General features: G+C 41.6%; 1 protein-coding gene across 2 annotated transcripts; it reads left to right on the top strand.

Annotated features, from left to right (window-relative positions):
• The first annotated feature begins 5508 nt into the window (after window positions 1-5508).
• Window positions 5509-21961, top strand: FKBP6 (FKBP prolyl isomerase family member 6 (inactive)). 2 transcript variants are annotated; one of them, XM_075196659.1, is made up of 9 exons: window positions 5509-5709; window positions 6568-6685; window positions 8379-8468; window positions 8583-8785; window positions 8878-8997; window positions 13025-13219; window positions 15068-15177; window positions 21154-21280; window positions 21489-21961. In XM_075196659.1, the coding sequence occupies exons 1-9, from the start codon at window positions 5521-5523 to the stop codon at window positions 21600-21602; spliced, it is 1266 nt and encodes a 421-aa protein (XP_075052760.1). In that variant the 5' UTR covers window positions 5509-5520; the 3' UTR covers window positions 21603-21961. The 2 variants fall into 2 exon arrangements, with proteins under 2 accessions (XP_075052760.1, XP_075052761.1); XM_075196660.1 differs by lacking the exon at window positions 21154-21280.
• Window positions 21962-23756: the final 1795 nt, after the last annotated feature.

The following is a 23756-nucleotide window of genomic DNA, read 5'->3' as shown; positions in this document are numbered from 1 at the left end:
TTAGATGATTCACAGCCCATGAGGGGTCTATACACTTTGGCCAATTAGAGCGGCATTCTAACGCTTTAGAAAAGCTGCTCTAATTGAGCTACAGTGAAAAGCCCTTGGGCTCTCCTTTGGCTTCTAGCGGAGAAAGTTGAGTGTCATTTATGAGGGGTGATTTCTATTTTTTTCTTAAAACACAGTTTACTGGACTAAAGAAGAAGAGAAGATCCAATGAGTAAAGCCTTTCTTTATAATAGGAGTGTCAAGTATTTTGTCATGGTTTGTGTGTGGGTTTATACCGGGACAGCAGAAGGAAACTACTTTTCACAGTCTCTGCCCTGCAACCAATCTAGGTACATTCAGGCCATAGGCACTGCAAGGTGGATTCCTCCCAGCCTTTTCATAGAAATAGTCTTTCCAGGACCTCTGAGACCACACTGCGGTAACATCAGTCCTTTTGTCTCAAATCCCACAGTTACCTTGTCACCCACAGTTACCAATATCTGGTTGTCCCTCAGGCTCTTTCTAGGTCCAGAAACACCCAAGACAACTGGTTGTGGTTTTTTTGCTCTCTGGACAGGAGGCACTGAGGTGCCCCACCTTGTTGTAAACAAAACAAAGGTTGGTGTCTCCCAAAACAGTTTTTCCGTCACCATCCAAGAAAAAACCCCAAAAACTATCAGTAGTATTGACAAATGAGAACAGTGGTACCCACCAGTCCACCCCATTTTACTGGTGGATTGCCCTGGCACGAAGGCGACTTTTTTAACTGTGGATGCCTGATTAGTGGCATATCTGTCAGTCAGTAGGGTTGCCTCCTGATGTTATGACCACGACTAGTAGATGAGCCTTTAGAACCAAGCTATTAGAGGTCTTCACCTGTAGCAGCTGCTTTTCCTGTAGAACTGATCTTGTTCGGAGGTACTCAGATGCCCCCAGGACTTAGGCTCTAGAGTAGTAAAGGTTTATTAGTATAACCGCGTTACAGGATGGAGGTAATCGGAATACTGCAAGCTGGTATCCGGGTTAGGCCAGGGTTGTGGGTCAGAAACAATAAATGTGGTCAGGTACAGGCAAATGGTCCGGGCTGGCGGCAATCAATAGGGAGACTAGATAGCAAGGCAGAGGTCAGGGCAAAAAGCAGGTAATCAAGGTACAGGAAACAAGCAAAGAGAATCAATCCAAGGTTCAGCAAACAGACAGGAGAAGGCAAGCTAACAGAAACTGAACGCTATAAACGGCAGCAATGCTAAGCCCTCCCTGCCTTAAACACTTACATGGGCCAATCAGAAAGGAGGAAACACAGGGCCGACAATCAGCCACAAGAGGCTGCTAATAAAACTATTAGGCGGCAATTGGTTATGGGCATGACCCTGGAACAAGTATGCATAATAATGAAGGTCCGATTTTTATCAGCAGAAAGCATCCCGACCGTTGTCCTGGCAACGGCAGGCCAGAAGAGGAAATGGAGGAAATGCCCATGGAGCAGAGAGGCACAGCGAGTCATATGTCATCATGTAGCCAATATGCTAACACATAACCTATATACCTCCATATATTTGTGGTTGTTTGGGAGGAGGTTCAGTGAACAGGACATCTGAACTTGTGCATGTTTCATGAGCAATGGTATCTAAAGGGATGTCAGAATAGAACTCTAAGGGAAAAGACAATTAACTGAAGGCATCAATGGGTGCAATTACATACTCAAAGATTATATTGTCCTTGTATTTATTCAAAGTGACTGCCATTTCAACCTATGGCATAAGCAGCTGATGGGGAACATAAGTGCCCCCAGCTGCCTGGTCCTATATATCTGCTTCTGTGCTACTGTGGGCCCTGCTCCCATCTGAGCACTGCAGAGGAATATTGTGCAATGATCGCAGTCAGCTGAATTAGTTGCCTGCTTTGTGACTGCCGACAGTCCAAGGTATCTAAAGCCCCAGGGTTCTGGGCACCTGAGCCGACATTCTAGAGTTCTGCTCAGCGGACTCACAACATGGTAAATGACGAAAGGATGTCTACCTAGAAACTTTGTGGGATCCTTCAAAATATCGCTCTTGGGTCCACAAATTATTAAATTACACCCCTGCTGCAAGCGTTTGAAAAATGATAGTAAATGTCTGATTGGTTACTTTGAGTCATAGCAACTGTTTCCTGTGCAGCAGCTTTCATAAGTAAAGATGGCTGACCCCAGCGCTGTGAATCAACAATGCTAACCACTGAGCCACTGTGTTGCCCCATATGTAGGTCTCAATATCCCCAGCACACCTTCCAGTCACAAGATGCATCTGCTTACAGCTGGGGTGGCACACACACCACATGACAATGTGTGCCCTGGTTATTTTTAAAGAGTATTTGTTTTGTTTTCTACATAAATGGAGTCATGCCAGGCTACTTTATAGTATGTTGACAATTTTCAAAGAAGTTTTGATAAAGTGAGCTCACTTGTTTTCTAATCTGAAGTTAAGTAAACATCCATTTTCACCTTCATATGAATAAATAGAAGCCTGCAGTGTTCTCCCCAGCACCTATTTCCCAGGTGCTCCACCCAACTGTTTTAACTTGCCACCTGGCTCTTGGAGCTGAACAGCATCCTATTATAATAGAAAAGGGACAATTGGTCCCTGGAGTACTGTCCATGACCTGATCTATCTCTCCAGGTCTTAGGGAGCTGTGTGTTCGCCGAAAGCGGAGTGACAGTGACTCAAGGCCGCTACCTTTGCTGGTAGCCTTAAAGAAGAGAGGGGGATAAGCTTGGATTGATAGACAGCAGTTCCTGAAAGTTACAAGGAGACTATTGAGGTGTTTTCATTATACCCTGTATGTTGTCTGTGCCAGACTGTGGTGTTATTTGTTGCAAGCTTTTATTTAAATATGTTTATTGCTGTTTTGTGCTACCATTTGGTTAAATAAACTTATTTGTATTATTTTGGATATTTGCCGGGGTGATTTTGAACCTTGGGTAGGTACCGGGCAGGCCAACTGTGCGGCACAGGTTACGTTAAAGCCGGTATCCTCACACAGGCCCTGACATCATAAAGTTAATAAAAGATTAACATTTTGGGCATGTAATGAATATTGTGGAACTTTCGGCGTGAACTTCGCTCAAACAAGTGATTTCAAAATTTTTAGGCAATGTTGAGGATCCAAACTACAAAGAAATTGTCAGGGAAATGCTTAAGAGTTACAGAAACCTTGGCTGCAATATGAGTTCAACGGTACATTTTTTTGAATCCTCATATTGAGCATTTCCCAGATAATCTCTGAGACTACAGTGAAGAACAGGGTGAACGGTTCCACCAAGATGTTAAAGATGTAGAAAAAAGAAACCAGGGTCGTTGGGACGTCAGCATGATGGCTGACTACTGCTGGGTGATACACAGAGACGTTACCAGGGTCATTGGGACGTCAGCATGATGGCTGACTACTGCTGGGTGATACACAGAGACGTTACCAGGGTCATTGGGACGTCAGCATGATGGCTGACTACTGCTGGGTGATACACAGAGACGTTACCAGGGTCATTGGGACGTCAGCATGATGGCTGACTACTGCTGGGTGATACACAGAGACGTTACCAGGGTCATTGGGACGTCAGCATGATGGCTGACTACTGCTGGATGATACACAGAGACGTTACCAGGGTCATTGGGACGTCAGCATGATGGCTGACTACTGCTGGGTGATACACAGAGACGTTACCAGGGTCATTGGGACGTCAGCATGATGGCTGACTACTGCTGGGTGATACACAGAGACGTTACCAGGGTCATTGGGACGTCAGCATGATGGCTGACTACTGCTGGGTGATACACAGAGACGTTACCAGGGTCATTGGGACGTCAGCATGATGGCTGACTACTGCTGGGTGATACACAGAGACGACACTGAAAAAACTTATAAGCGAAAAGCGGCAAAACGAAGTTTGAAGAAAAAACAAACAAGATTTTAACAATTTTTTCAATAATGATCGTTTTGTTTCTATTATTGTTTGATTTTAGTGTTATTTTAGTATGTAAATAAGACAAAAACACAGTGATATCATCTATACTTCTTTGTATTTCACAATAAATATGTCAAGAACAATTAAACTTCTTGATTTTTCTTAAAAATGTATGTAAAAAAATTATATACTATTTCTTGATGTACACAGGAGTATAATTAAGAATATAAAAGTATTATTAAAAAAGTTTTCAATACCTTAAATTTCGCAGACCTGTGTAATTGTAGCTGCTAGTGGGAAGAAGTGCCTTTGGCTTTTGTAAACCAGAAGCATTAAAACTTACTGATCAGTGATCACTGTACACAGGTGGCACCGGTATCACACACCTCATACACGCTGATCACTGTACACAGGTGGCACTGACATCACACACACTTCATACACACTGATCACTGTACACAGCAGTGGTAGTCTTAACCCTGATGACCGCAACCCCGACAACACAACAGAAATACACCAGAGGTGTATTCGCAGACAAACTGGTAATACTGACAGCTTGGAGGCCAGACGACAAACAGTGGCGACAAATGAAGAAGCCGGCAGCCAGCGATTACGTCACTTTTAAGGTGCACACACTGTTTCCTGCTGTTAACCTGGTAATTTAAGGACGCGTCGCCTCTACAATGTACTAGGCTTTTTAAACAACATTATAGAGGTGGCGCACCCTTATATTTCCAGGTTAACAGCAGGAAACAGAGTGTGCACCTTAAAAGTGACGTAATCGCTGGCTGCCGGCTTCTTCCAACCTGTCAGTATTATCAGTGTGCCGAGGAATACACCTCTGGTATATTCCGGTCATGTTATCTGTGTCGGGGTTACGGTCATCGCTAATAGGTACCCAACCCGTACACAGGTGGCACTGACACACACAACTCATACACGCTGATCAATGTATACCAGTGATGGGCAGCAGGTGCTCCTATGAGCCTTAACGGATATCCCACACCTGGCACAGACATCACAGATCAGATACACGCTGATCACTATACACAGGTGACACCAACATCACACACCTGTACAGTACCGATATTACACACCTGCTTATTCTGATACCCTGCAGAGCATTGGCAGTACATTGATGCTACAAACTCTAAGATATAAAATATGAAACTAAACCACATTATGCAACCTGTTGCCCTCCAGTTGTGTTGGGACTGCAAGCCCTAGCACACCAGACATGCTGGTGCTTGCAATGCCACAACTGGTGGACAACTGTTTGTATAATTTGACCAGCTTACAGTGATAATTGCACATGATGCTCCAGCATTGTGTTAATTAATAAACATTAATATTAATACAATTTCGTTTAAGTTGTCTCTCTCTCTCCAGAATCCTGCAAAGTTGGGCGGTATCTTCCTTGTCTGCTTGGTCAGTCAAATGTGTGTCCTGGCTTTAGACCCAGTGAGAACTGTACTGTTTTTAGAAAGAACACTAAAATAATTTCCAAACCTATGCACCAGTCATATGTCATATTCATAGTCACATTGAGTTGTTATGTGGCACTTGAACGAAGTGGTGGCAATTCCACATCAATGATGGCTCCTGAGGGTCCTGACCAGCTCAGCAGCGCTCACTCACGTCCGGCTCAGGGGTCAGAGGTGCATGTACCGAGCTTCCTCCAATCAGGGCTCAGCACACGCTCCTCTGACCGCAGGTGCTTAGCCGGACGAGCGGGTAGAGAAGAGCCTGGTATGATGGATCGGCCCTCCCGCACCTGTACTGTAAGTGTAGTTGTCGGAGCTACGGCCTGCATGTAACCTCCTCACAGTCAGGGGCCCCGTATCTGAAACATTTGTCTTTTTTTTTTTTCAATGTATAATTTATAATTCGGAGGCGCGCGGGCCCCCTAGTACTGTCGCAGAGGAAATGAGTCATTTTGGCAAGTATGATAGATCTCGTTTAACTTCCATTTCAAAAGGAGGTGTCTCACTTGTAAGCAGTGTTTTTTTTAAAAACTTGGCATCAAATTACTGCAACTTACTTTTGCTGGAACACCTCTCTCTTGTTTCCTGCTAATTATTGCTGCATTTCATGCATCTCTGGCTTTTCAGTGAAGTATCCCTTATTTTTTGTTTGAAAATGCACATTACAAGAGTACACAAGTTACATAGAGGTGCATCAAATCTTATAACCTGCAAAAACATATTATAGTACTTGAAGACAACAGCTGAAGAATATGATCATGGGGTAAATTTATCTAGCTGCGGGTTTGAAAAAGTGGAGATGTTGCCTAGAAAACCAATAGATTCTAGATGTCATTTTGTAGAATGTACTAAACAATAACTAGAATCTGATGGGTTGCTATAGACAACATTCCACTTTTTCAATCTCGCAGCTTGATAAATTTACCTTCATGTCTTTTGTATGCGTTTCCTCCTGCAGATTACTGACCACACCCTTTCACCGGAACGAGCTTAGGGATCAATGATCCTTAGAGCCAGCTCCAATACAGACTCCATGCATTTACGCATTCTCGCCTTAGCTATTACGTTGGTATAGGAGCAATCCCTAAAACTGCCCATACCATAATTCTGTTAAGTGAGCCTTGTTTCCTATTTCTTTGCATGATATTCTTTCAGTCAGTGTTCGAGAAACTTGCACAGAACATGCAAGATGTGTCAGGAGACGGAGGAGTTTTGAAAGAAGTTATCAGGGCTGGAAATGGAGAAAAAATCCCTCAGGATGCAACAGTAATTGGTAAATTCATAAAAGCTACTGGAGAGATTATGCAGAAATGAATTGGTGTTTAATAGTTAAATATATTTTTAAAGATGTACACAGGTGGTAAACCTATGTTTTCATTCACCTACATTAAATGAAGAGTTTTTAGAAGGCTCTTAAAATTTGTTGAGTCCAAGTTTGCTTTATCCACTTTCTAGGTCTGTGTTGGCTAACCTGTGACACTCCAACTGTTGTGAAACTACAAGTCCCAGCATGCTTTGCCAATATATAGCAGCTTATTGCTGGAAGGGTATGCTGGGACTTGTAGTTTCACCACACCTGGGGGTAAATGTATCAAGCTGAGAGTTTTCTGGTGGGTTTGAAAAACCAATCAGATTTTAGCTATCATTTATTTAGTACATTCTAAAAAATGACAGCTAGAATCTGATTGGTTGCTATAGGCAACATCTCCACTTTTCAAACCCGTCTGAAAACTCTCAGCTTGATACATTTACCCCCTGGAGTGTCACAGGTTAGCCAACACTGTTCTAGGTTATGTGTTTTTAAAATTTGTTAAAGGAACACTCCCCCCATTCCTTTCCCCTCCCCCATCTCTAAATACATAGCTGCCATGTCTTTATTCTAAGGGGAAACTGTAATGGTTTAGATAGAAAGCTAAAATAATTTCCACTAGTTGTACTGTTAATTATAGAAAAGTATTTATATGCATGCACCTATATGCACCAGTTACGTTGGGGTATTATTTGGCACTTGAATCAAATATATTTGGTGTTTTCTCATTTACTCTTCTATTCCGATTTTATTTATTTGGAATTACCAAAGACCCTAAGGACCTGTTCTGTGTACTAGGTTTTAAATATCAGGATAACCAACGTGTGCTACTTTAAATTACTGAAATGTGTACAAATGAATAAAATCTTTTGATAAAGTGCAGTCGGGACAATTAAGACCACTGTGTATGTGTAAACAATAGAAAAGATGGTGCTCTAGAACAAACAATATATAAATCACTGTATATCAGCACATACACAAATAAGAGAATTTTGTGCATATATTGGGTTAAGCTCACCTGCCAATGTCAAGGCTTCTCCTGTAGTTGAGTCCATAGTATGTGAAACAAAAGTATATTCAGGGTGGCACAATTAAAACCTTCCCCGAACCTCCATTTTCAAAGCATGCAGCACCTCAGAGGAGGGGTCTGATTCTTAAAAATCAAATTAGAGAGATCACTGAAACCAAGGCACTGGCGGTTCAGGGGGCGTGCTGTCTGTAGCCACGCATTATGTGCGTGTCTGTGTCAGGCAGACAGAAACTGCCCCTCCCCAAATTCTAGATCTACCCCTGACGCTTTGGTTTGCCTGATCTCTAATTTGTTTCACCTGCTAAGGACTTGCCTACAGGAGATACATTGGCCGGTGAGCTTATCCCAATATAGTGCACAAAATTATCTGTGTGTATGTATGTGTGTGTGTATATATATATATATATATATATATATATATATATATATATATATATATATATATATATATATATATATATACACACACACACTCTGACATAAAGTGATTTATATATTATTTGTTCTAGAGCTTGGACTATCTTTTTTGATCTAAAGAATAAATAATGTATTTTTTAATTTTTTATCATATTTGTGCATTGTGAAGCAAAGCAGAGTTATTTTTTTTCAATCTTCATGTCGCTGCAGTGAAATACTCAGGATATTTGGAACATTCCGACAAACCATTTGACACAAATTGCTTTCGACGTTACCCCCGGCTTATGAAGCTCGGTGAAGGTAAGGTCAGGTTATCTTTGCTAATATACAATGTATGGGAACTATTTTCTTAAGCCAGGGTGAAAGTTAAAATATGTTGGATACTTTGCAATTAGTGCTCTGTTTTCCTTACAGATATCACCCTTCTAGGGATGGAGGTTAGCATGCTAACAATGCAACGTGGAGAGTTATCTAGGTTCCTTTATTCACCAAACTATGCATATGGTTCATTGGGCTGTCCTCCACTCATTCCTCCCTCTGCTACTATCCTTTTTGAGATAGAGCTGCTGGACTTTCTAGATACAGCTGAATCAGATGCCTTTTGTAATCTTACTCAAGTAAGTGGGATAGGGTGAAATTAGATTTTGTTCAGGTTCTCTGTAAAAAGAAAAAACAAACCGTTGTAAGAAATTTAAAATCTTTGTTTCAGTACCATCAGTCAACCTTTCCTATAGATAAGGTCCTGAAAATTGCTGCTACAGAGAGACAGTTTGGTAATTACCTCTTCAAACGAAATCGATTTCATGACGCCAAAGATAGATATAAAAAGGTAAGTTGCCGATCAGGGGATGTAGTTATTTTTATACAATTGTTTTCCTTATCAAATTGGAGGAACCTGGTGTACACAACATAGACCTCCTTTAAATCCTTTTTTCTCTCCTCTTAGATTGCTGGCATATGAAAACAACTTAACATGTTCCACTTCATATTCATATATCCAATATAAACATGCAAATTTAAACAATTCTTAAGTGTACACCCCGTTAATTTCAAACTATTTCACTAGTGTTTCTGAAATTGTACTTTCAGGCTACCTTGATCTCTGCTGAAGGTTTGGCAGGGACAAGGGCACCATTCTCCATTTTGGAGGTCTTGTCATCTGATAAAGCCCTATAGGACGTGGCCCCATATCTATTCGTTTGATGGTTGTACCAATACCATACATGACCTTACCTTCTCCCGTGCACTTTGTTCACTACTATAAAGTCCCGATTATCAGCTCTTGCATGCTAAAAAGATCCCTCCTGCCAAACCACTGGAACTCTGTCCTTCCTGCTGTTTCAGTATGGTTGCTCTTAGTTGAAAAAACTACTCCGCTTGATGATTCCATAAGTAAAGCTCTGTTTGACCTTTTCTTTTTTACTCTTGGTAACAAGGTGAGGAAACTAACAAATGTAAAACATTACCTTGGTGTATGTGTGTGTGTGTATATATATATATATATATACATATATATATATATATATATATATATATATATATATATATATATATATATAATGTACATTATATCCTCTTCTATTTTGTCCTGTTTGCTAGCAGTTATACATTGTCCATTTGTGCTGGCTGCTGTCTTCTATAGGTCTGACCCTTCTTCCTCCTATAGACCTATCCATCCATTTTCTTTCTTTCCCTCACTTTCCAATTCCCTATCTCTATTTGTTTTACTTTGTCAGTGTGGTGTTAAATCATTTGCTTGTTCCTTTGTTTTTTTTAAAAACAATTAAGAACAAATTAATGAGTTAAAGAAAATAAAACATACAGAAAATGTTGCATTTAGATAGTGATACATGAAAGGAACATGAGCTCTCATACTGATTAAAGTTATTAGTTCACACTAATACACCAGTAGTAAGTATCTGTATATAGTGACATGAAATGTCAGAGGTAAACACGGCTATAATCATTTTGCAACCGTATTATTATCAATATATTCCATTGCATCATGTTACTGTCTTTCGTTATAAGCTAAAGATAGAAACACATAAAATAAACCTGCTAGCTTATAGGACATCTGTAACAAGCATGTTATTATTATACATATACACCCAAAATTGAAAATACACCTCATAGTTTATATTGTGCACATAGGAAGATTATGTAGCGGATGTAAGTAAAAACCATACAAATTGCATATACATGCAGACATTGTGATATTTTGGCATAAGTGCAATAATATATAAGTGTGCATGTCACTTCAGCATGACATAAGAAATATGACCACAAAAACACTATACATTTGAATAATACTTGATAATTATGACTATTCTCCAACTGCAGTAAGGGTGACAGGCAGCAGATTAAGTTCCATACCTCTTGTGCCTTGAAAACCTGTGCTCATTCCCATCTTATTCCAGCACTGGGCACAGAAGGTGGGAAAAGGTCTTGTGCCTTTATATTTAACTTTTTAATTTTTTTCGCTTCTGCACCACTAGTACCACTTATGTTTTCCTGGTCCCATCACTGGATTCCCTCATCCCCACTGCTTTTCCTCACCACAGCTGTTTATCAAGTGTATGCTTGGCCACCTAGGGTAAAGCAAGGATGTTACCAGCTATAATCCCTGCAGATTTCATATCCACCAGTTAAGTGTAGTGACAGGCGGGAAGGCTGCACAATGGCCATTTTGTATTCCAGTCCAGAAGCTTTTCTGTATGTCCATATTTGCTGGAAAAGGATGCATTTAACTGAACTGATGGATTGCGTCCCCAGAGGAGAGTGATCAAACAGGCAATCCATGTAAGGGAATAGTGCTAGAATCCAGGGAGTATTCCATTGAGACTCCTTATTGGAGATGCAATAACATTCTGTATAATTGACAGGGGCAGACAATACGAGTCTTCTTCAAGCATTAGGTACAGCTTACTGTAGTCAGTTTCCACAGTAGCTGCAGAGACTTTCAATTCTGGCAGCTCGTCTGACCTGCAGACCATTGTACTAGTGAGCCAGAGATACAGTAACATTTGCCACTTCCCTTGCCTTGGACTAGCTCCATTTAAGGGACATGGTCCTTTTTCTTCTTATTATTTATTTTCTTTCTATTGCACTCACTCTTTCATGGTAACTTAAATTAGCGGGTGGTAAATTGAATCTCAGACTAAGTAAGTAGTAGTAGTCTCTTCCTGGGTTTTTATCCTGGGTGTAAATGTCTGTTTCTTAGGATTCCTGCCTAAGATGAGAGAACCTACACCCCCACCTTAGAGATCCACAGTTGTCTGAGCAAAATGTTAGACCAAGATATCTGTCACCTCTGTATTCCTTGCACTACAAGGAACTGGTTACTGGTGGGATTATTCGGCTGTATACGTCATTCACTTGTTGCCTTTTATATCATTAGCTTGACTAGGCAGCCGTGCTCTGTATTGCATTGATGTCTGCTCTATATTGACCCTAATAATTTTGACTACATTTGCCTGCCGCCAGCCGCAACCACTGCCTTGTTACAGGGTTTCTTTGTCTACTGCCCTACCTGACCTTGGCTTGTGATTCCAGCTATTCTGTTTGCTGCCTGCCACAAGTTTGGATTGTATCTGACTTCTTGCTGTTTGTGTTGTTTGTCTCCCTACCTGTTTACTTTGTTATTTACCACTATTTTATGCTCGCTCTCTTACCTTTCATTGTATGCAACTATGTACCAATTAACACACAGCGCTGTATGGGATTTAGGGGCTGCTATAGATGATGTCTGGGCACAAGTCTGTAGGTTTCTTAGATAGCTGGTGGCATATATTACATTCAGAATGTATAATTGGAAAGGATTTAGGTTTCTTTAATAGTCCTGATATGCTGATCTTGTCTACAGAGTCTTCCTCTTCAGCTAGATCTATTTTCCCAAGGCCCTTTTTTTCAAAGGAGCTGGCTTTATCAATGTGGCCCTTGAAGCATTAATTCTTAAGTGAGGGCTTTTTCAACTTTGACTCAGACAATGCTCTATATGTGAAAGCCTTCCTCTTCCAGCATTTACTACAGTCTCCAGAAGTTCTATATTTTATAGACCTAGCAATGCCTGAAGGTTTTTATACTTTCTCATCTGCTCCTATGTTTTTAGGGTCTTGAATCATAGCTCGCCCTAAGGTGGTTGCTGGGTTCCATATGAACCAAGAATCGATGGTGCCTCCGACATTCCTCAGTTGAACTGCTGAATAAAGACAAACATTAGGTGGGAGTACCCTCTGGGCTTACAGCACATGTGACTAGAGCTGTAGACCCCTCTTGGGCAGTGTGGATGCATATTGCAACCTGGGCAGAGGCGGCCATTGGTAGGAATGTCCTCCTTAGGAATTCCTCCCCTTCTGTTGAGTGGCTTTGTGGTAACCCATTGTTTGTGTCCGCCTACTATTGGAAAAGGTTATTTATTTCTGTTTAAATCTGTTTCTGATGCTGTATGTGGCCACAGACCCACTTGCCTTGGAATATGGGCTCTCAGCTGCTCTTCTTTCTGTCTCTTTAATTTGATAACCGTAAACTGGGAAGAAGGGAAAAGAGGATTAAAGAATAGAGGAAGAGTCAGGTTTTGGTCAGTGCCATGCCTTCTAGAGGTGGCATCTGACCCACTGTCTGTGTCTACCCACAGCATCGGAGTGAGGGATTCAACTATAAGTACAAAAAAAATCTGCTTTTTCGGAGTGCCCATCCAGTTCCTCTGAAGAGGAAATTACTTCATGGTTTGTTTTTAATGAATACTTTTTTTTTCTTCTTCCATTTGTGTACATAAATTAGACACTTATCTATTTGCACATATTCGCTGGATATAAAAATATTAATTTGTATCTGCATAACTTTCACCCAACAAATAGGCTTCATCATGTCTGTCCCGTCAAGTCACATCCGAGGAGGAGAACCGTCAGCTTGATGCTGCTCGTCTGCTTGTGTACTTGAATCTAGGGATCACATATCTGAAGCTGGAGCGTCCTTCCCATACTCTGATATGGTCTGAGAAAGCTTTGGCAATAGACAGCAAAAATGTTAAAGCCCTTTTTCGCTGTGGACAGGTAAATAATTCCAATTTTAACTTGATGTGCTTGCTGGAGACTAGTGGAGATAAATTGCTGCATTATATAGTGGTGGTTTCCACAACTTGTAAAAGGAATACAAAGAGTGCCTGTCACCTCACGCAAGGTATATGCCTTTCCATAAGTCTGTATTGTTATCTGGTTTCATTTATTTATTTTTACCCAAGATACATATTTATTTTCATGCACAGAGGTGGCTTCATGAGAATATATTTCCCTTTATCAGGCTGTGACCAATTTGCAATCAACTTTGTTAAATATTGACATAATACTTAAGCTTATTGGGGTTATGATGGTTCTAAGATATTGCTAATGGATGAGAGTTAGGTTTACTACTGTTGGAATTATTGAAAGTCACTGAAAGTGAGAAAAAAAACAAAGATTGCATAAACACGTATACAGTTGTCCCTGATGCATTGCAGAACATAGGCATTCCAGATCAGTACAACATTGCATGAGTTGTGATGATTATTATTATTATTGTTATTTTTATGCAGCATGGGACAGTGAGGAAAACTGGACATACATAAAATTGGGGCACACATGGTTAACGAAATGCAGGCATGAAAACAACGGGTAGGGTGGGCTCCTATTAGAGAAGGCACTTTAGTGTGGATTGTTTAGGTGGGAGTAGGGCATTAAAGGTGTGTTTTCAGACAACGTTCAAAGATTTGAAGACTGTGGGAGAGTTTGATGGTTGCATGGTAGAGCATTCCATAAGTCGGTAGCAGCATTGGAGAAGACTTTTTGGCGGGAGGGAGAAGTGGTGACCAGAGAAGAAGCACAGGTCAGGGGTAGATCTAAGAGGGATAAGTATTTTGGGATGAGATTTGAGATGTATGATGAGGTGGAGTTGTCTAAGGCTGTGTAGGTAAGGACGAGTAATGTGAATTGGATCCTGGAGGACATGGGAAGCCAGTGTAGGTATTTGTAAAGTGGTGCGGTAGATGTGGAGGGACGAGAGGAAGATCAGTTTTGCTGCAGTATTTAAGATGGGTTTAAGTGGGGATAGATGAATGGGCTGAATGCCAGGTAGGACAAATTGCAGTCGTCAAGGAGGAAGATGATGAGAAAGAATAGGGAGTATTCTGGCAATATTTGTAAGGTGGAGGTGACAGGACAGTGAGAGAAACTGGATCGTTTGCCAGATTAAAAAAAAAATCAGATTGGTTGAATGCCTTTAAAGGAATCAACATTTTAAAGAACTCTGAAATACTTGTGCCCTAATTGGAAGGATTTTGCTTATTCAGTTATACAACGATTTCCAGACCAAAAGATTGGTTTACCTGCCCTTGATGAAGTGATCCTTTCCCGCTCAGATGAAATAACTGCGGTATAACCTATGTATGGTCCAGAAAGCTTCAGTGTGTGGCATAGATGGCTTTATGCTGTGAATAAGGCTTTAACGGAACCCCACCCATATAGCTGTAGCACTTTAAAAGTGGTGTCACACGAGCTTCAGACACAGCATGAAATGGATAGGAAGAGTTGGCAGGAAAAATGCTGCTTGGAAAATTCTACGTAGTATTTAACAAATTTTCAGTATATGTTTAATTGGTTGTGCTACGTAGAGGAAATAACAGATTTCTTTAATGCACTTTTTTTGAATTTTGGAAACCTTTTGTTTTAAGGAAACAATGTTAAAAGCAGACGTGCATGAGTATATATGTGCATGACATGCCATTTGTGGATGTGTGCCCTCCAGAGGCACTCCTTTGGGCCACTAGGCCTCTGAGCTCTAGGAGTTTCTTAAGGAAGTGCAGATTTAATTTCATGACTTGATTTTAGCTGCGATTGTGATTTCTGATTTCTTTCTCGCGCTCTCAGGCTTGTCTGGAGCTGCGAGAGTATGAGAAGGCTCGTACCTTCCTGTTGAGGGCTCAGAAGTTGGAACCATTCAGTCTGGAAATTAACAGTGAACTGAAGAGGTTGTCAAGGTATTTCTTTTCTGCTCACTTTTTCTTTACGGAGCACAGAATATAAGAGTAAAGAAAGCTTCAGCATAAGGGATAAATATGTATTTTGTTTTTTACAACTCTTATGGAGAGGTGCAACCATAAACTACTAAACACATCACAGACACTATAAAGAACATAGTTTTTCTAGAATGGTGCACTGACATATAATTTTGATATTTCAATTGATCTCCTAAAACAATTTTCTCTCTTTATTTAGATACACAAATGGGAACATTGCTGTCAGGGGCACTAGCGCAGGGCTGTAGCAATAAGGGTGGAAGTTGACTAAGCTTTGATGTTATATTATTTAGCTCATGAATGCACAAACCTTGATATTAATGTCCAGTAGGTGGTTTAAAGTCTTCAAAGTTATATGTATTTTTGACTTGGTGAGTCCTAAAACAGATGTTGCAGTGAAAAAGCTGTATAAATAATGCCCCAATTTGCTGAGTAGAGACAGGAAAAATTAGAAACAGACCTGGAAAGTATATAAGGTGACTCCTCCTTCATTCTGGTGTCTTTTATTACATCTCTGCTGAATAAGGAGTTTTGTGTAGGGATCATGTTGAGAACATGGTACTTCAACAAAGCAGCAGTGGACATAGTAGAAATCCTTCAATTTTGGCCATGGTTTGGAGAATGCATCAGGTGCAACCTTGGCCTCTACCATGCAGGTCAGATCTTGTACACCAGTGACCAGTTTTCACCCAAATCCAGTCTCCCCTCTCTTTGATGGAATAGAGATTGAGCAGTCACTATTAAGACACAAAGGTGTCTCTGATAAAGTAAATGAAACACTGATCGAAGTAAGAAAAAATAATTATTTTATTATAGAATCTACAAAAGATTTTGAGGTCTAAAGAGCAGATAGAGAATCCTATGTGTGCTAATATCGCAATTGTTTTGGAATTTAAAAATGGTATTGGTAATGGACTGTCTGTACCCTGATAGTTCAACTATCTGCACTCTGCACTCTTAAATACCTTATTTTTTAATTTTTCAATCCGATCAAATCTTTTGTGGCACTTTGGGATCTTAATATTGTTTTGGGTGCCTTAATTTCTGATCTCTATGAAGCTTTGCAGTGTAAAGAACTTTTTTAAACATTAATATGGACAAAGTAGTATTAAGAACTAACCCTGCTTTTTTACGGAAAGTAGTTTCCTCTTTCCGTCTCAACCAAGAGATTCTACTATAATCTCTCTGTTCACAACCAACTAATAAAAAGGTAGAACAGCTACATTCTATGGATCTTGTTAAAGCAATGTTTACACATCTTTACAGAAAAAAACAGATAAACTTTTTTTGATCTCTAGAGCAGTGTTGGGTAACCTGTGACACTCCAGGTGTTGTGAAACTACAAGTTGCAGCATGCTTTGCCAATATATAGCAGCTTATTGCTGGAAGGGTATGCTGGGACTTGCAGTTTCACAACACTTGGAGTGTCACAGGTTAGCCAACACTGCTCTAGAGCTTCCTACAAAGGATGTGCTCCAACCAAACCTACTTTGGCAAGATGGATTAGAGCTCTTATTGCACTGGCTTACTTGGGGAACGGACTTGAAGTACCTGCTATTCTAAAGCCACATAATCCAGGGCGGTGACTACCTCCTGGTGGCACAAAGCTCAGGCCTCAATGGACAACATCTGTAAAGCAGCTGGATGGTCTTATCTTCAGACGTTCACCAGACATTCTTTGGGAGAATAATCCTTCAAAAAGTCATTCAATAAGAGTTTAATTATGCACTATAAGTGTTTTTAAGCTCACCCTGTTTGGTTATACTGCTTTAGTACATCCCATTGTAAAGGCTGCCTGCCATGGAGTAGCAAAGGAAATAAGAGATGTTCTATATTATTGTTTTCGTAGGACAGTTTGGGAAGTTTCTCAAAGAAACTTGAAGCACGTCGGAATTCGGCTGTTAAAGTTGCTGTCCGGCGTGCTCCATCTGCTCTTCGCTCCGCTCCAGTATAAGCCTGGGAACCCTATATATAGACTATAAAAATCTTCTGTACTTACAAATGGCTCAATATCTTCTGTCAGGCAAGATGGTCCCTGTTCTTCTTTCTCTTCAATTTATTTCTTCCTTTTAAGCCAGGTTACAAGAACTTGAAGGTTGATGCATTATCTCACTTTTTCGACTCCTCAGATCAGGAATCATCCTCTGAGGGTCATCCCATCATTGATCTGAACGGCATAAATGCCATGAATCCTCTTTCTTCAGCAAATCCTCCTCCAGTGAAAATATTTCTTACTCCTAGATTTCGTCCCAGTCTGTTACAGTGGTTTCACTGATATCTGTTCGCATGCCATGCAGGAGTTCAACAGACACAGGAACTAATATCCAGAAATTATTGGTGGCCTACCCTTCCTCTGGATGTTGAGGAGTTTGATGTAGCCTGTTCCATTTGCACTCAACATAAAACTCCACATCAAAACCTTTAGATACTTTACATCAGCTGCCAGTTCAAGACAGGCCTTAGATACACATTTCGATGAATTTTGGCAATGATTTACCCCCAAGCAAAGGATGTAATACTATCTGGGTGGTGGTTGATATATTTTCGAAGGCGGACCACTTTGTTCTGCTGAAGGGGCTCCCTTCTGCTCTTCCACTAGCTGATCTTTTTGTCAAATATTCAGATTACATGCTTGCCCACAAGAGATTGCATATCTCGATCAGAGACAATTTGTGGCCAAATTCTGGAGATCTCTCTGCAAAAACTTTGGCATCAACTAAAATTTATCCATTGCATATCACCTGCAGTCAAATAGCAAACAGAGTGTCATGAAAGCCTGATAGTGGGAATGGTCTTGATCTCTGCTTGAGTGACAGCTACCCCCAGAGGGGAGCGAAGTCTAACTGAGGAGAGGTATTCACCAGCGATTCCCGCAAGGGAATATAGTTTTAGCTGCTCTCAACTGCAGGTTGTGCTCCTCTAGGGGGCGCAGAGCAGATAATACAGAGAACCACAAAGTAACTGTAAGGCTGAATGGAATATAGCCTCATGTGTATGGAATTCTGGAACAGGACAGGTGCTGTGCGATGATCAGCAGTATAGTCCCGAATCACGGTAATAGGATAGGCTGAGCAGGAAGTACAGTCACAGCAGAATAAGCTGAACAGATATAGATATGGAGCGATGCACTGCGGTGAGTAGAAGTACTGAGTTCCACACAGGTGATATAACTCTGGAATAGGACTGATGATTAGCGATACTCTGCAGTGAGGTCACAGGTCTTGACTGTGGAATAAGCTGAACAGGTAATGCTGTGAAGTGATGAACTGCAGAGAGCGAAGCACTGAGATCCACACAGGTGTTATAACTCTGGAACAGGCCTGATGTTGCAGCCGTTGAACGAATGGCCTAACTCGTGAAGACCGGAACGAAGGTAAGTATGAGCATGGACGGGAATCGGAGGAGATGCTTCCTATCAGGTAGGAGACCTGATGAACTGACACCCATAGAAAGGAGGAGGACCCTTATAAAGGTTAGCTGGCTGGTGATCCTCCTATCACCGTGGAGCAGAGGTTTTAAAAGGTTCCCGAGGTTGCACATGTGTGGAATGCTTGGCAAGATGGCGTCCGAGGATAGAGAAACGTCAGACTGTACAACAGACAGGAGTAACAACGGGAAACCCATGTATACAAGGCTCAAAATTGAACTTAACCAGTGAGATGCGTGATACAGAGAAGGGGAACCAATTCCTGGAGACCTTCATTAGGATGTATATTTCCGCAAATAAACACATTTGGGTTGAATTGCTACTTTCGGCTGAGTTTGTTTATAATAACCACATTCATAAAAGGACATCCATGTCCCCCTTTTTTCATTCTATATGGTTGTCATCTTCTTTCGGTACTCTTTTCTGTTCCCAGTTCAGAGATTACTGCCGTTGACTCTCTGTTATGGAAGTTCTTGGAGGCATCTGGACCCAAGTTAAAACAAATTTGATTAAATCTTCATCTCGCTACAAAATTGCAGCAGACAAAAGAAGACGCACACTTCCTAGTTTAGTTTCAGAGGACAAAGTGCGTTCCCTCCATCTCAGTCCCCATCCCACATGGATCTCTCCATCACTGTCAACAACTCCACTATCTCATCTGTCCCCCAACTCCGCTGCCTGGGAGTCACCCTCGACTCCTCTCTCTCTTTTGCCCCCCACATTCAATCCCTTGCCCAATCCTGTCGCTTCCAACTTCGCAACATTGCCCGCATCCGGCCCTTCCTATCTCATGAAGCATCCAAAACTATTATCCACGCGCTTATCATTTCCCGGCTGGACTACTGTAACCTTCTCCTCACCGGCCTCCCCCGCTCTCGCCTCGCCCCCCTTCGTTCTATACTCAATGCGGCTGCGAGGCTTATCTTCCTTTCTCGCCGCTCCTCTTCTGCCTCCCCTCTCTGCTTTGCCCTACACTGGCTCCCCTTCCCTTACAGAATCCTTTTTAAACTTCTTACCCTCGCATACAAGGCTCTCTCCCACTCCACTGCCCCTTACATCTCCAATCTCCTCTCCATCCACACTCCCGCCCGGCCCCTGCGTTCAGCCAATGACCGTCGCCTCTCCTCCACTCTGATCACCTCATCCCACTCCAGAATTCAAGACTTCTCTCGTGCTGCCCCCCTGCACTGGAATGACCTCCCACGGTCCATCCGTTTGTCACCTAACCTGTGCTCCTTCAAACGGGCACTCAAAACTCATCTCTTCCGCATTGCCTACCATCCTTCCACCTAACCCTCTCTCCATGCTCACTCTCCTCAGTAGAGGGGAGCGCTTGCTCCACTCCTCCGACATCCTCTGTGCCTGTCGTCTGTCTACCCTCCCTATAGGATGTAAGCTCGTATGAGCAGGGACCTCCTACCTCCTGTCTCGCTACCTTCTCTTCTGCTCCAACCTCCACTCACTTGCCTGGCCTGGAGCCTCTGAAGTTTTGGTACTACTCGTTTATTGTATTGTACTGTTATTCCCTGTACTGTCCATTGTTTGTATTGTGTACGGCGCTGCGGAAACCTTGTGGCGCCTTATAAATAAACGATAATAATAATAATAATAAAATATCCACCATGAAGCTTTGCTTACGAGTACCCAGCGTGAAGTTTCCACCACGCTTCATTGGATCTTTCAAAATTCTCCACAAGATGAATCCAGTGAAAAATTTAGGTTGGATTTACTGGCCTCATTACTTTTTTACATTTTGTTTCCTTACTCAATCCTTTAGTAATTACTCAGTTTACCTCTAGAAATGATCCTTCTTCCTCTATATCAGCCGACCAGGAAGCAGAGTATGTGGTTAGCCAGATGTTGGACTCAAATGTTTTTAAAGGTGGTCATCAGTTCCTTGTGGATTGGAAGGGGTATGGTCCTGAGGAGCGTTCTTGGGTTAAGGCTTCTGACATTCATGTTCCTCGGCTACTTAAGCTGTTTCATAGGATATTTCCTGCTAAGCCTTTTATTGGATGTCCGGAGCTCATCCTTAAGAGGGATGTACTGTCACACATCGGAGTCTGGTTGTAACTTTTTGAACCAGCTATCCAGTGCACTCCCTTTGCTATTACCTCCGCTCCAGACGCAGTATCCTGTGCCACTATGCTACTCTGTACAACAGGAGGCACATGGCCTGTTAAGAGCAGCTCTGAGCCTGTGGTCATGTGTTCTGACCTGTGACTTGCCCTATTCATCATCTTAGCTATTTATTCCTGATCTGTGCACAGGCATGTGCCAGAGTATTAGGCTCCAAACCTTTTCTCCAGTCTTCCTGTAAATCTTGTGACTGATTTCTGTGAATTCGGACCTGGACTGTTCCTGACTTTTCTTTTGCCTGTTGTTTAGTATTGTTTATGCTTCTGATTGTTGCTGACCCGGCTTGTTCTTACAGTCCTTCCATTTAATGAATTGGCATTCTGCAGTCCAATTGTAGCAATTGACTAGACTCTTCTTGCTGTTGTTACCAGATCGCCACACCTGGAGGCAGAGCAAAGGAACGCAATCTGCGAAGCCCAGACATCCTTTCAGGGGTCCATGATGAAAACCGGGGGTTCGTTAGACTATGTGCCTCTGTTACTGCCAGCGCTAATTCAGGTTGGTGAAAGAGAATCCACTGAATCCGCGCAGTCCCCTTACATACCCTCCAGGGGTGTTTCTTTTTTCTGTCCCAACTCAACTGATCAGGGGAATTTTAAATGAAAGTATAATTTACTTATTTAATTGCTACTTTCTGTAACTTGGTCTTTTGAATGTAGCATTTTCAGTTGTGTTTTGTGCTTCCCTTATCTTTCCTTTCCTCTAGTTGTTACAAGGATTACATGGACCAGCAGAGGGAGATTTGCCTTCGTATGTTTGCCCCACGATCATCCACAGCCATGCAACACTAATGCTAATGTCAGTTAGGTCATTCTCCTGATGTCAAGCGGCATACAAATCTCTGATCCTCAGCTCTTCTGCAGAATCCAGTGTTGGTTTTCAATAAAGATAACCACTCAACCTCAACTGTACTGATTAACAGAGAGTCCCTTAGTTTTGATTTGCAGTAAGAATACTAGTGTTAGCAACTGGTTACACTGTTTGTGTTTGTGCCAAGACTCCAAGAAAGTGAATGCTGTTCTATATGATTTATAAAACAAATAGAGCATATGATGCATGTTGAAAAGTTTGAGAGTAAAGATTGCACAGTGCACCACATCTGTTGTATTCTTGTGTTCTTTTTTTGTGGAGCCTTTTAGTGGTAAAGAGCAGGCAAGATAATAAATTTCTTACAGCTTTTTAAGGCTTGTTTGGATCTGTTTAAATATGTAAATATGTTTACTTGTTAAACCTACATGAGAATGGACCACATACAGAAAATGTTTTCAGACCCATTCAGCTTTCATTTTTTTTATTTTTTTATTTATTTTTAAATACTATTTATTGGTAATATAACATACAAAATAAGGTGATCATACATTAAGTATCCAGAAATGGTCACATATAAACGGACAGAGGGAAAGCATCGTCACTTGGAGCTTCACACAGAGTTCTCAATGGTTGCGCCCTACATATAATATGTTTTCGTCAGTGATGTACTTTAACTTATAAAGGGGTGGAGGCAAGGGCACAGAGAGATGGATAGAAGAAGGAGCTGGGGGTTGAGACAGTGCGGTGGGAAAGGATTGAAAGTGTTAGAAAAGTGTTGTTCACGCAAGAGGGAGGGTGCTAGAGGAGCAAAAGGAGCCAGTGGGATGTATCTCCCTATGGTAAGAGTTCATCTAGTAGCGAGGCAACAGCTGATTATGACAAGAGTCCCATGGGGACCACACTTTGTGAATGGAGATGGATGAGCACCTCAGTATGCTATTAATATCTGGTAGGTGTGCCACACCCGGCTGCAGACTGAGTGAAGCTTCGGAGGTGAGTGGATTGTTCCAGGTGGCAGCAATCTGACAAGTCGCCATATTCATGATGTGTCTTAACAATCTATTGATATGGGAAAGCTGCTTTTATAATCGAACATATATATTAATCAAAGTTAATTGCTTATTGATTGTTAGGGATTTCTGCACTTTTGCACAGCTATGCTTTTCTTTAATAGAGAAGGCCCTGTAACTGCCTATGGTGCCAGGGGTTCCTAGCCAGCGGCTGCAGTACAGTCGCTGCTTCACCACGAACTGGAGGACGACAAAAGTCATTAACCTCTCCAAACACAGCACAGTGCTGGGAGAGGGGTGTAGGGAGTCCTATTAGCTGCCTCCTTTAGTATAAAAGCAGCCATTAGGTTCCTTAGGGAGCTGCGTTAGACGGAAGTTACAAGATCAGTGTAAGCCACTGCTAGACACTGGATTGGCGGAGGGGACTGGCTTTTTTAGGACAGCTTCCAATCCAGTGCCGGACCCTGGAGGGAGGTGCTTCGTCCCTCTCCCTGCACTTCCTCCCTGGTGGTCTCTCACTTCATGTGTGCAGATACTGGAGTAGCAGTCATCTTGGAGCTCCAGTACTCCCTTTCTCTGTCCTTCCATCTCTAAGGTACCAGGTCTGTGTGTTTGTTTTCTGAGTGGTTAGTCCCTCAGATTTATTGGGCTCTGGGACTGTATTGCAAGCTCTCTTCTTTTTCCTGGTTGTATGCTACTTCTGTCCTTCATTGTATTTTATTTCTTCTATCTGCGTTCCTTGTCAGATGGTGGGAGAGAGTGATATCTAAGACTAGGGTAACTTCTATGATGAACTTTACATGTGCGGATGCAACGCAAAATTGCCTTCTGGACAGCCAAGCGCAAACAATCTGCTTTTAGTATTAAACACATGTATTTAGGCTTTGCGCACTCCCGTTTCAGGCAAGAATCTCTAGATGGTGTTCTGTTGAAATTGGGTGTACATCTGCTGTGCTCTTCTACACAAGATATTGCAGGATACGTCCAATATCTTTGTGGATTATAAATTCACAAAAGAATACACAGGGAAAAAAAAGAAAATTTAATTAGTGTCACATGAAAATAACACAGGCATTAATGAAAGAACAGATTTAAAAAAAGGTTTTATTTTATTTTTTCCCCATGAAATACATTTATTAGGATGTTAATGTCTA

This window comes from Mixophyes fleayi, chromosome 2 (genome assembly GCF_038048845.1).
Source record: "Mixophyes fleayi isolate aMixFle1 chromosome 2, aMixFle1.hap1, whole genome shotgun sequence".
In the NCBI taxonomy this organism is placed as follows: Eukaryota; Metazoa; Chordata; class Amphibia; order Anura; family Limnodynastidae; genus Mixophyes; species Mixophyes fleayi.
This window is presented reverse-complemented; position numbering and strand designations above follow the sequence as displayed.